General features: G+C 47.7%; 1 protein-coding gene across 3 annotated transcripts in view; it reads right to left on the bottom strand.

Moving 5' to 3' along the window:
- The window catches only part of tbc1d22a (TBC1 domain family, member 22a), a 102154-nt gene that overhangs the window by 18406 nt on the left and 70059 nt on the right, over positions 1 to 13689 (bottom strand). For all 3 annotated transcript variants that reach the window (XM_076296295.1, XM_076296296.1, XM_076296294.1), the window contains one exon: positions 11761 to 11888. In XM_076296295.1, coding sequence (XP_076152410.1) covers positions 11761 to 11888 — 128 coding nt within the window. The remainder of the gene's footprint in view (positions 1 to 11760; positions 11889 to 13689) is intronic.

Consider the following 13689-nt stretch of genomic DNA (forward strand, 5'->3'; position numbering starts at 1 on the left):
AGAGAGAGAAAGAGAGAGAGACAGTGTGAGAGAGAGCAAGGGAGAGAGAGAGAGAGAGAGCGAGAGAGTCAGTATGAGAGAGAGAAAGAGAGAGAGAGAGCGAGAGAGTCAGTGTGAGAGAGAGAAAGAGAGAGAGAGAGAGAGCGAGAGAGTCAGTGTGAGAGAGAGAAAGAGAGAGAGAGAGAGAGCGAGAGAGTCAGTGTGAGAGAGAGAAAGAGAGAGAGCGAGAGAGTCAGTGTGAGAGAGAGAAAGAGAGAGAGAGGGAGAAAAGGAGAGCGAGAGAGGAGAAAGGGCGAGCAGCTTACAGACAGAGCTGCTGTGAGTTATGTCCTGGGTGATGATTGCCTATTGGTCTAACCTCCCAGCCTTAATCAGAGGCGTTGAGGGACTGGCTGTCCAGGGGGGAGAGGGCGGAGGATGGGGGGAGATGGGGGGAGATGGGGGAGGATGGGGGGAGGCCTATCACACTGTGACACACCGCTGCCGTGCTTTATTACTTTATTTACTCCCCTACCTGCAAGATATGAAGCACAGGCGGGAGGACAAATCCCCTTTGCCCTCAGCACATACACTGCACTAAGTGTGTGTGTGTGTGTGTGTGTGTGTGTGTGTGTGTGTGTGTGTGTGTGTGTCTGTTTGTGCCTTCCTGAGAGATTCTGTGTGTGTCTGTCTGAGCCTTCTGAGTAGCAATTCTCCAGGCTCCTTAACATATTTGTGAGGTGGGTGTATGGGTGTATATGTGTGTGTGTGTGTAGTACATTCGTTAAACATTCATGTGACAGAGTGACCCACACTGTCACTATGTTTATACTTTTAATTATGTTTTTTGGCATGTTTTTTTATTGTAGGTGGTATGTACCATTGGCAGAGTGCACAGATTCTTTTACTGTTATTTTTCTGCCAGTGAGCGTGTTATGATTTCAACTGCAGGTTCTTTGATTTAGTTTGTGTAGTTGCGCAAGAAGGGGCGTGTGCCCCTGGGTACCCAAATTGGCTGATTAGCCTAATAAGGAGCAGGCCTGTTTTTTCAATTAGGGGAGGTCACCTGATCACTTTAAATCCCTGTGGAGGGAGAAGGTGAGGCCTCTGGATTGCACATGTTGTGCGTACCTGACACTGCTGTGAGTGGTTAGGATGATTGTGCGGCTTATTATAGTCCAATGTGTGACTCCGCGTTTTTGTTTGTATTTTGTCTACGAGTCATTGTTTTTTGTAATTAATATTTTTTACTTTTCACGGGTGTTTTCGGAGTATATCCGCTGAGTCAATAAACCTTTTTACACCTAAACCTGTCTGCTTCTCCTGGACCACGAGGCTACATTCCCACAATTCATCTCTAAAAGTTTGCTCTATGTGTAGGTTACTCTCTAACCCTCTCTTTGAAACACACACACACACACACACACACACACACACACACACACACACACACACACACACACACACACTTCTCAGGCCCTGTGTGTGGGGGGCATATTGGTTTCCATGTGTATGTGTCTCTGAGCCTCTGCTCCTCGTGCAGTTGATGTGGAAGTACCTGGTGAGTAACCAGGAGAGTGATGACCACTCAGCCTTAAAGCCAGTGATTAGCCACATTCTGGCACTCTCTATTTCCCCTCTCACACACACACACACTTTATTTTGCACTTGCAAGATTAGAGGGGAAGAGAGGCCAGGCAAAGTCGGAAGTGAACAGCATCTTCATGGAGGGGGGCACGCCTTCTCTTACAATAGCTGCAAGATACTGCTGCCCATCAAACTGGGGAGTAATGCAGCGTTATGGGCTAAAAACTGCTGTGGCAGGTACTACTAGGACTGCTCTCCTCCAAATACACCACTCATTTGGCCTTAAAACAGCAGCTCACTCTACAGTATATGGCAAAAGTGCATCTCCAAAGAGCTGAGTATTCTCTTTACACAATTCCAATCTTTTACATGCTAGAAAACGACAGGAGGTCTAGAAGTGTTCGTTATTCCTCAGAAAGTTTCGAGCCTACAGACAATCCACACAGTGCTCATAACTACATTTCAAACTGCCCACATGTAGTGCTTATGCAGTTAGTGCATGCTTCCCCGCCATCCACTGCTGCTTGGGCTTCTAGTTCATATTAAATTCACTTTCTACTCGGTACTTGCACAGATCTAATACAGTTGAACACGTGTACAGGTGTATGGGGGCTAATAGGCCTTCTTTCAGCATGTCCTCTTGGGGAGGATATCTTAAGCGGAGGCTGCGCTGTACGCAAGTGGGCTTCAGGCCGGCGCCGTGCTCCCCCCTGACCTCTCCCGACCCACGGGAGGCCCGCGCTACATCACCACCACCGGCCGCCATGTGCACGTGTGGGCAGCGGTCAGACGCAGCTCAACACATGACGCCACGGGTCCCCTGCCGCCTCCACGTATAGCAGTGGCCCACAAATGCCCACTGCCCCTTTAAGGGGCTCTGCTGTGGTGGAGAGAGAGCACCTTAAGTGAGCGAGGTTCTGTAGGAGAGGCACAGGGAGGGTAGGGAGCGCTGGGTGTTTTTATAGAGAAGGAGGGCAATGAAATATTGATGTTCCAGGCCGCATGGCTGACCTCGGCCCTGCCTGCTGGGTATTGGCTTTTCTGTGTCAGAAAACAGAGGGCAATCATTAGGACGGCCCTGGGGATGGGTAAGGGGCCCGGGTCGGAGGTCCAGGAGCCTCCAGGGACCCTCTTTGCGACAATGCCCTCCAGCGCAGCGCTATATCTGGATTGGCAGCCAATGAAAAGTGCATGAGGCTCGCTGCCGGCCGACGGGAGCTCGGCGAAGCCAACGGGGAGGTGTGCGGAAGGGGGCAGGTGGCCAGGGCCGAGTCGGTCTGCCCAGACTATCACACTTTTGAGCAGCGCTGGCGAAAAACACAGGCAACCACACTACCAAGCAGGGCGCCGACCTGTGAACACAGCTTTGAGCATTATTCAGAAGAGAGGACTGAGAAGATTTCTCCTTTCAGAAGAGGAGAAGAAACTCCAGTGAAGCATCCACATCTCCCCAAAAGGAGGAATATGACCAGTAGCAGCCCACTATAGGACTTACTCTGACAGAATTAGGCCTACATGGAGGAAAGGTACATAGTAGCCTTACGTACACAGTGTAAGAGACTGGAGTGTGCTAGAAATGAAGGAGCAATGACAGTCTGTCATCCCCTTAGCATCGGCCCAATCCCACTACAGTCTGTCATCCCCTCAGCATCAGCCCAACCCCACTACAACTGCTGGGTGCCTTGAGCCTCTCTGCTACAGCTCACTGCTGTCTTCTTCCCCAGGACAGCCAGGACAGCCTGGAGAAAATCACCATGCTCCTTAGCACCCCCAACGTGCTAAAGCACATTCACACCATGGCACTTGTTAATGCCACGCTTGGAAAACGATCCGGGCAGCCCTTTCTCAGACTCCATCTGAGTTGTAACACATAGGCTTGTGAACGCCCAAAGCAAAGAAAGGAGGAGGAAGAAGAAGAAGAGGAGGAGGAGGAAGGGAAGAAAAGTGTGTAGTGGGAGCCGAGGCTCTAGGGACGTCCTTGCACAGCTCTAGCGGCTACTAGTTTGCACTGTAATGAACAGTGATGGCAAATTCAGCTGGCTGTCTGACTCGCAGCAGTTCCCCATATGCTGCTCATGAAGCCGTTGTGCAGCTCTCTGTGCTGGGTCTGCGGACAGATCAGCCGTGCTCACCAGCAGCCCTCTCCCACAGTCAGCTCTCGGAGCTTCACTCACTCAACAGCAGCCCCACACACACACACACACAAGCCCCTCACTGTGTGGAGTCAGCCGCAGGCCTCTCCTGCTGGAGACTCTGCTTCTATGGAAATGGAATAGTGCACATGCAAAACACACACACACACACACACACACACACACACACACACACACACACACACACACACACACACACACACACACACACACACACACACACACACACACACACACACACACACACACAAACACAAACACAAACACAAACACAAACACACACACACACACACACACACACACACACACACACACACACACACACACACACACACACACACACACACACACACACACACCATTGTTACATTTTGTTGACAAAAACCAGTGTGAAATGTGTAGATGAGACTGCTCAAGGGGACCTTTCAAAAAATACATCCTGTGGGAAACTGTGTCATATTGGCATGCAACTCTTCCTCTGCCTGCCTGCCTGCTCCACAGCCTCATTCCCTTTCATCGCGAGACAGCTCAATAATTTATTTGCACTATTGATGTGCGTGCGTGCGGGCGGAGGCGTTGGTCATTTGGCAAAGACAATCCGCACCTCACCGGGGTACATGCAATGTCATGACACTGAGCAGGAAATCACACAATTAATTCAGCCTAGCTATGGGCAGAGGTTAACAGCCCGAGGACATCCTGCAGGCGCTTCTGTAACTGATGAAATCCCCTTGACAGACAAGACACCTGCAGACCTGATGGACCGGACACATGAGAGGCAAGTGCAAAATGCAACTGGCCATTAGATGAAGAGCCAAATGATGCAGGGCCTTGACCATGTCTTCTTCACTGACTACTAATGACTTATCACGCCTACTTCACCATCACACTAACAAGATCCTTCTGGCAAAATCAAAACTAAAACTCTAAAACGTACTCATACTGCATCCATGAGTGATCACACCCAACCAAAGATTCTAGAACTCTCTTCTAGAATCTTTGCACCCAACTAATATTTATTGGCCGATGAGGTTTTGCATGGTCAAATATATGTGTATAAAAGGTATTTATTGGCCGATAAGGTTTTGCATGGTCAAATATATGTGTATAAAGGTATGTATTGGCCGATGAGGTTTTGCATGGTCAAATATATGTGTATAAAGGTATCCCATCCCGTTCTCAGCAAAAACACATCTTCTTCGAAGACAAAATATGCAGGAATACTTTGGAGACTGTCAACCGCAGCCCCAAAAACTTGCTCTGATGTAGATCCAATATTTCAAGAGTCAGCAAGAAACAGTGGGAGACATTGTGGTCATTCCTGAGAACACAGGCCAGTCAGGTTAACCGATTCTCATCCCCCCTGCACACCAAATGCCTGAATCGAAGTTTCTGACCTAGCAAAGTGGTGAGACATTATCAGACACATTTACTAATTGGCTGCACTGTTGCGAGCAAAACCCATTAAAGTTTAGCCCACTGGATGACTTTCACTCCTCACTATGGCTGAAAGAGCTGAACTTGAGTCTACTGCAGAGGCAAGCATTTCATTTGCTGTGGCCCGGGCTGCACGCTCCAGTGGCGGAGTCAGGAGATAGCTCCCTATTCCCTAACACTCCCAACTTTAAGATGCTCCAGAAGGAATTTCTGCCTCCAGCACTTTGATGTGGACCAAAGGCTGAGGAAAATGGGATATAATGGGACCTTGGGAGTCACCGGATGCAACCAACTGTGAATAGTGTAGGAATTACTTAGAAAGATTCAGGATAGATTCCGAATAGAGGAACTATACCATATACCGTATTTTCCGGACTATAAGTCGCACCGGAGTACAAGTCGAACTAGTCAAAAAATGTGTCATCAAGAGGAAAAAAACATATATATAAATATATATATGTTGCACCTGAGTCGCAGGACCAGCCAAACTATAAAAAAAGTGCGACTTATAGTCCGGAAAATACGGTATTTGCTATATTATCTAGGTTCCTGTTCAAGCTGGGCTAGGAAAAACGCCATTAGACATGTTCATATGCTACGGAGCTATATCAATAAATCTCAACTGAACAGAAAAGGAAAAACTGTGATTCACATCTCAATAATTACGGAGTGTTGTTACACAGGCCTCTGAGCACGCACTAGCTGCTCAGTTCTTGTTTACCATTCGTACCAAGCAAGCCTGTGAGCCTCCTGGGTTTCCCATTTGTCATTTGGGGATTTGAAAAGGTGCTCAGAACTGGCCCCATTGCAAACTCTCTCTGCAGTGCAGTGGCTTTCCATTCAAATGTTTATGTGCTGACAAAGGAAACCATTAAGAGCATTTCTTTATATCAGTGACCTCTTCTTTTAGTCACATTAAGATGGTAATTAAAATTGATCCTGGATCAGCTAATTAAAGATGAGCTTCACTTTTGTAACCTTGGTAAACAGCTAAGTCAGCCAGTTTATTAAAAATAAGTGCTTGGACCAATGCTACTTACTACATTACTTTTGTCTTTTAAATGTTCATGCAAGCACTCTACTGGAAAACACGAAACAAAACAAAACAGATGAGAGAAGAGAGTAGGTCTGGTTCCAGGAGCCACAGTGATTAGGGTAATGGTGACTGAGTTCAGCAGTGACCAGGGTAATGGTGACTGAGTTCAGCAGTGACCAGGGTAATGGTGACTGAGCTCAGCAGTGACCAGGGTAATGGTGACTGAGCTCAGCAGTGACCAGGGTAATGGTGACTGAGCTCAGCAGTGACCAAGGTAATGGTGACTGAGCTCAGCAGTGACCAGGGTAATGGTGACTGAGCTCAGCAGTGACCAGGGTAATGGTGACTGAGTTCAGCAGTGACCAGGGTAATGGTGACTGAGTTCAGCAGTGGACGCATATGCAGAGGATTACAGACGCACTTCAGAAAGACAAAATGAAAGAGCATGGAACTGAAGGCGCTGGCTGATACATCTGATGTAACCTGATGTCCTTACAGCTATTAGTAAGACAAACCGTATAGGCCTTGCTGCTTCATTTAATACCTAATCTGGAAAAAAAAAAACGAATCCTCATTATGTTAATAGAACGTAAATAGGTTATATATATAATATAATATAATATAATATAATATATTATATATATTAGAAAAAGACACCAAATCTTGAACATTTGGGCTTTAGCTCTGATAAAAGCTCAGTATGAACAGCTGCCTCAGGTGAGGCATGACTAATAATTGCTCCATGTAAAGTACACCTCACTTGATTAAGTATTCTCACTGATCTCTGCATTTAATAGGTGGGTAACTAGCCATATATCCACAACATTATTAATGGTAAATATGCAGAAGCGCATGTGTGCACACACGCACACACACACACACACACACACACACACACACACACACACACAGCAGGCAGATGGCATTAGTGCAGACACAGCACAGGAAAGTACCACCTTGGGACTGGTACCGTTCTCAGGTTAAACTACTCTGTGAAGCTGCAATGAGAGACAGCGCAGCTCTAATGAAGTCATTAGCAGGGAGGCTACCTCTGTCCCTCTGGTCCTGCAGTCGGACTCTCCTGACAGCCACTGCACCATGGCTTGCATGGGTAATGCTACTGCACCATGGCTTGCATGGGTAATGCCACTGCACCATGGCTTGCATGGGTAATGCCACTGCACCATTTGAGCCCATTAAGGGCCTATTTGCTAGAGCAGTTAGCCATTCCAAAAAATACCTGGGATTCACATATTGTCCTAGCATCCAGTCAAACATCCAGACAAGTCAAATTCTGTCTCGACATCTGATGGACTGGGCTGAATTAGCGTCTCTGGCCAGCACCGGGCAGAAGACCAGCAGCTCCTTTTGGACATCTTAGAATAGAAGGAGGGGGCTTAATTGGTTCAATTACAGCAGAAATTAAATACTCTGATGGAGAGGGACCTCAGAGGAGTGGGCCATAATGACCATAATTGGTCAGTGCATCCATATTAGGAGTTTTTAATCAAGTTACTGAGGAGCGATCATACGGATTTGACAAATGAACAGCCACATGGAGCCTGCATCCATGTGGAATCCAGAAGCAGGCTCTCTACCACAGCCTTCCCATCGGAGAGGCTTCTATGTTTGGCTCTGAGGCTCTCAATGCAAACAAAGGCTTCTGCAATCTATACTTGCCCCACACTCAAATGGTACTTTACAAAAGCTTTTACTTGTGTCCGTTTTCATTTACATGAAAGCACTCGACAGACATCTGAAAGCCACGTGGCAGGTTTATGCAACATGTATGCTCACCTCTAAAGAAACCCCTAAACAAACAGCTATAGGGATGACGACGAGTAGTAAAAGCATTAAGTACATGAAGCGGGAACGCATGCCATATTAATAACTCGTAGGCTATTCTTCTAAGAGATAGCCAGCTGGCTGCAGCATGCTGTTTTCAGGGGCTGCATGAAATATTCATTCACGAAACTCGGCTAATTCTGGCCATCAGGATCTTTAAGGTGAGCTACTATGACACAGATTGTCATGGTGGGCAAGGGAGGGTGAGAGCCAGCAGTCATTTTCACTCAATTTGGTTATGCATTAAACATTCATGGGATGAATTTCATTCTATTTCTGGCCCCTGTACTGTTGAGGAATACGCAGCCCAGTAGAGAAATAAGCTAAGGTAAGCTTAGCTCAGTCTACCTAGAAGCGGGTATAGGCAGAACCTGGAGAAATGTGGATGAATGTGGAAGAAAGACGATGTGTTTCGGTATGCCTCCCCACTGTGACATGAGCCTCATGAGTCAAGCTAGGAGTTGTTAAGATATTAAGAGAATATATTAAGAGAATATAACTGTATTTGTCCCACAGAGATGCTGGTCTGTGCAAGAGCAGCTCACAGCACTGTACAATAGTGTGTGTAGGAGGGCCTGATAAGAGGGCCACACTCCCGTAACTGGCAGGGTACAGCTGATGATGTTTCTCAATGCTCCTTTTCCAGACAGGCACCTCCATGGCAAGGCTGCAAGGTGCTCTACTTTTTTTGGGGCCGCACATGACAAACGGAGGCTGTGTTTTTTTTTGTTTTTTTTTGCGAGAAAGACAGATGGAGGGAGGAGTTGGTCTCGGAGGACAGGTTGTTGGCGATGTGTTAACCGGCCCATAACACTGCGGCGAGTAACTCAAGCGCAGTCGTTAGCACAAAAGGTCAACCTCTCCGCGTTTAATTTTCCCATCTCTGTTCCCGCAGGGTGAGCAGCTGATTTAAGCTCGGCGTGTCGCTGCCCACCCCCCCTCTGCCACGGCGCGCTGAGAGAGAGGGCTCTCTGGGCTGAGGACCTCCTCCAGGCACTTCACTGCTCCTGGGACTGAGAGGGTGCTCCTGAAGATAATCATTAGCCTTTGAAAAGGAGTGTGTGAGGGCCACCTGCAAATATTCACTTGGCAAATATGCATTCCTGCGTTTCTGAAGAGAGAGAGATGAAATGCCACTGGTGAGCGATGGAGGTGTTGACGCCTCCAGAACCTCAGTTGATTATCGTTTACATAATCATAATGCTAAAGGCTGAAATGCATGGTGTAGCATACACAGTTAAACACATGCTGTGTGAGCAGCCAGGCTCTCTAATGACCTTTCTTACTCTAGATTCTCTATAGTTTCATCTGTGGACTAGAAGGGCACTCGGAGAGCACAGACCTTTGCCAAGGCCAAATTGCGGAATCTCACAAAACTGAATGAGCTCTTCCTTCAGCTGTTACACCTTTCCATCAAGTGTCATGGAAATCAGGTTGGCAGTTTTTATGTAATCCTGCTTACAGCCAATTCAGAAAAAAAACACATGAAAAACGGCTTCCTTTGTGGAGGTAATACTATAACATATGCAGAGGGGATCTAATTATATCCTCACCAAATTTCAGCAGCAATTAAGACAACTAATCACTTAATACAGTTTAATGTGTATAATACATTACTTTTTGCAGAGTGCATCTCCGCTTTTTACTTTGGAGAGTGGACAATCAATATTGTGTATTAAGTAATATCCTTGCATTATTGACTTAAGCCTCACCTAACAAGTGAGAGCACTCTCACAACCAAAGTACACATGTCAACAAGCATCCCAATCAATGCCAAGGCTGCCCTCCATCTCCGCACTCCACCCCAGCAGTATGTAGCACAATGTAGACACAAACCCCCATTATTGGGCTCCCACATGTGCTGTTAAGAGGTGCTCCGTGCTCAGCAACAGCCGCCACTTAGAGCCATTCACTGGCACGTCTGGCTTCTTTAGAGGTGTCCTGGTGTACGTTTAATCAAGATGGACAGACATTCACTCAAGCAGTCCTCTGTGCCTTGATCGCGATGCATCGCGGTGGTCCCCTTAAAGGTTCCTCTGGTCTCATTAACCATTGCCTGTCTTCTCCCATTGTAACACGCTGAAATGTATACATGGTACGCTATAGGCTACTCTACAGAGCTAATAAGCAATAGGCAGTATTCCCACACATTAACTTTTTACAGAACCTGAGGAAATACATGCACCGCTCTCTGAAAATAAACCAAGGCAATATGAACACACACTATGTCATGTGCTAAGTAACACCCACCAAGAAGACTGAGATCAGTACTATAGGCACAAAGGTAGGTGTCATGACAAAACCAAACACCCCCTGATAGCACCATATAGTTTAGTACATAGGCTCCCTGTGTAAGAGATATACTAAGAATACAAAAAAATAACTACATACATTCGTCATCTAAAGACAGCAAATAAATCTGGTAACAACCTATACTGTAGGCACTTGAGCTGAGCTTGATCCATGTCACCAACGCAGTTGACATGAGAGGGCAACTGTGCATCCATCACGATGGCTATAGCTCTGCTTAGCCCTCTGACTAGCCCTTACAAGTCTCCCAGATTGATGTTTATGAGGCAACAAAAGCAGTTGTATTCCCATCATGGAGGAGAGACCATTCACACTTGACAGTCTCTTGATATGCTGCTTGAGTTTCCACCAATGTCCAAATGAATATTGCATCCTAAAGAAGCGGAGCCGTAACACAGGCATCTGGTGTCCGACAAAAGCCTTTTTTTTTTTACATGTTTAAGGCAGAGAGATGGCCAAGCTTGTAGCTTCAGAGACGCATGATTATTAGGAGGGAGCTGGGGGAAATGCATTAACAGATGACACACAGCGCCGAGTTTGGAGGCGTAATTGTAGAGCTTATGCTCAGCTCGTTCCTCTGTAGTGGGAGACGGGCTGATAAAGAGGCCCGGGGGAGCGGCGCCTGCGGAGGCAGGTATTTAAGAGATGGCGAGGAGGAGGCGCGAGGAGGAGGAGGAGGAGGAGGTGATGAGCACAGGTGGTGCGGAGTTCTCACCCGTCCTTAAAAGCCTCCTGGTGACATCACTTCCCGTCTTCATTTACCTACACAAATGGGCTTCTGTACAGTGCGTCTATCGGCTGGTAGCCTTCAAATGTCAACTTGGTCATCACCGAACGCCGCCATTCGTCAACGGTCGTTTCCGTTTCCGAACATTTTCCTTCCTGTTTTTTGCCAACTTCTGTGCATGCAAATGTGGATGCAAGAACTTGCACTTGAGCAGTTAATGGATGGATAATGTACTGAGAACTGTCTTGAGAATCTTTTAATCTGAATCTAATGGCCACATTAGAAAGCTGTCACATCACAGCGCACATGTCAGAATGTGGTGGAGCTGGTATGTGTGCGTGCGTGCGTGCGTGCGTGCGTGCGTGCGTGTGTGTGCGCATACACGTGTGTGTGTGTGTGCGTGCGTGCGCGCGCGTGTGTGTGTGTGTATCGAGCACATTAGAGAGTGAAAAAGAAAACGAGAGAAAAATGAGAAGATGACAGGGTGTGACAGGGTGAGGGAGAGAGAAAGAGAGAAAGAGAGAAAGAGAGAGTGTATTGGTGGAGGGGGTGCTGTACCTGGTAGTGTATTGGTGGAGGGGGTGCTGTACCTGGTAGTGTATTGGTGGAGGGGGTGCTGTACCTGGTAGTGTATTGGTGGAGGGGGTGCTGTACCTGGTAGTGTATTGGTGGAGGGGGTACTGTACCTGGTAGGTGTCCCAGAGTCGGATGGTGCAGCGCAGGGGCAGCTCCCTCATCAGCAAGTTGTTCATCCAGCGGAAGGCAAACTGCAGGTACTCCACCTCATACTGCTGCAGGTGGCGATGCACCGTATCTGCAGAGAGAGCACAGGGGGCCCTCAATCAATAACCTCCGCCAGATAAAGATCCACTCCACAACACTCGCAACGGCACACACACACACACACACACACACACACACTGACAGGGACAACAGAGCTGCACAATCGGCATATCGCCACACGCATACACACAATCACGTACTCGCACCACAACATCGGTCACTGTGCTGTCATCTCAAACAATGTAATTACCGAGCTGTCACAGGCCACTTCTAGAAAGGCATTATATTTTTGGGGAAAGGAAAAATCACAATCATTTACAGAGAAGGTCTTAATCAGTGCAGACATGTTATTGAATGCCTGGCTTTCATCTAATATGTGACATGGATGAATTAATCACCCTGCCAAAGCGTACCCATCCACCTCGCCTCAAAAGGAAGCATGCTGTGTACCCATCACACACTCGACAAGTTGCTCGTGCGTCATAACACACACACACACACATACACCTAAATACAGATGCATGACAGATGTGTGTACATTCACACACACAAAGGTGTGTATTGAACCGACGAGCTCACAGAGGTGTCACCCAGCATGCTCCAACAGGAAGATATCTGCAGATGTGCCGCGCATGTTTTTCCACAAGGGTGAGGCAAACAGCGTCGGTAATCTCACACCCCTCCCAGACACTTTCACTCTCACACAGAAACGCATCATACAAACAACTTATCCTCATTAACAGTGAATAAATCAATCTGGCAAAACATTGGCCGCGGAGCACCGAGTTTAAAAGAAAGACAGGCGCGCGCGCTCCACAATTATTGAAAACTGTGAATGTCACCAAATATATCCACAGCTACTCAGCTGCAAATGAGAGATGTCAACCGTGGCATTCATCAGCCAGGCAGCGCCGCCGCCATCATCATTAGGGCCGCGCGGCTGGCGTGTGGGTGAGCGGTTGTGCGGAGACGCAGGGGCGGGTCAGCTGGGTCTCCGGCAGATGTCAGCTGGCACGCCACCGCGGAGGCGGACGGCCCTGGCAGGCGCGGGGCGCGGGGGTGCGGGAGGACAGGCCAGGGTCAGAGAGCAGCGCAAGACAAGTGAGCCGCTCGCCGCGTTTCTGCTGAGCTGGGTACTTCCCACTGACTCCTGCTCTCCCCCATCCATCCCATAATTGCATCTGTGCTGACCCTCTCGCTTTTCTCATCAGTGGCCATATCCAGGCCACCGGCCAGCGCAGGTCCCGCACGGCGCCCTCACACTCCGAACAGAGCCTCTTCAGTAACTGCATTACAAAGTCTCAGATCCTCAGGCACTCCAAACAGAGGCAGAATAGCAGCCAAGCTGCCTGTGTGTGTTTCCTGCAGGGCTGCAGTATGGTTCAAGGGGTCCTGTTGCAACAGAATAATAGTTTGCCTACTTGGAATTCATAAAGCTTCTGTAATTTGGAGGCTGGTGAAACAGGAACTTGGTTTCAGTCAGTGGATGCTAATATTTGGGGGACATTTGTTTATGCTTTACAATGCAGTGTTAAAGCAGCCAGACAAAACACAAACACTCCTTTCACTCACAAATAACTGTTATCCTTCAGTAAGCCCGATGGCTTAAATCAAAGTAAATACCTTGCACTCAAACAAAGTCATTTGAGCCTGACAGATAATGGCTTGCTATAGAGCACAAAGGATGTGTACATGTGTATCTAAGATGGAGAGAAAGACAGAGACCGTGGGAGAGAAAGACAGACCGTGGGATGGATGGATGGATAGATGGATAGAGAAAGAGAGAGAGAGAGAGAGAGAGAGAGAAAGAGAGCGAGAGAGAGAGAGAGAGA

The sequence above is a fragment of the Alosa pseudoharengus genome, unplaced genomic scaffold, assembly GCF_046254945.1.
Source record: "Alosa pseudoharengus isolate Yale_2024_CS ecotype anadromous, Long Island Sound unplaced genomic scaffold, YU_APseudo_1.1 YU_APseudo_1.1_scf_20, whole genome shotgun sequence".
In the NCBI taxonomy this organism is placed as follows: Eukaryota; Metazoa; Chordata; class Actinopteri; order Clupeiformes; family Clupeidae; genus Alosa; species Alosa pseudoharengus.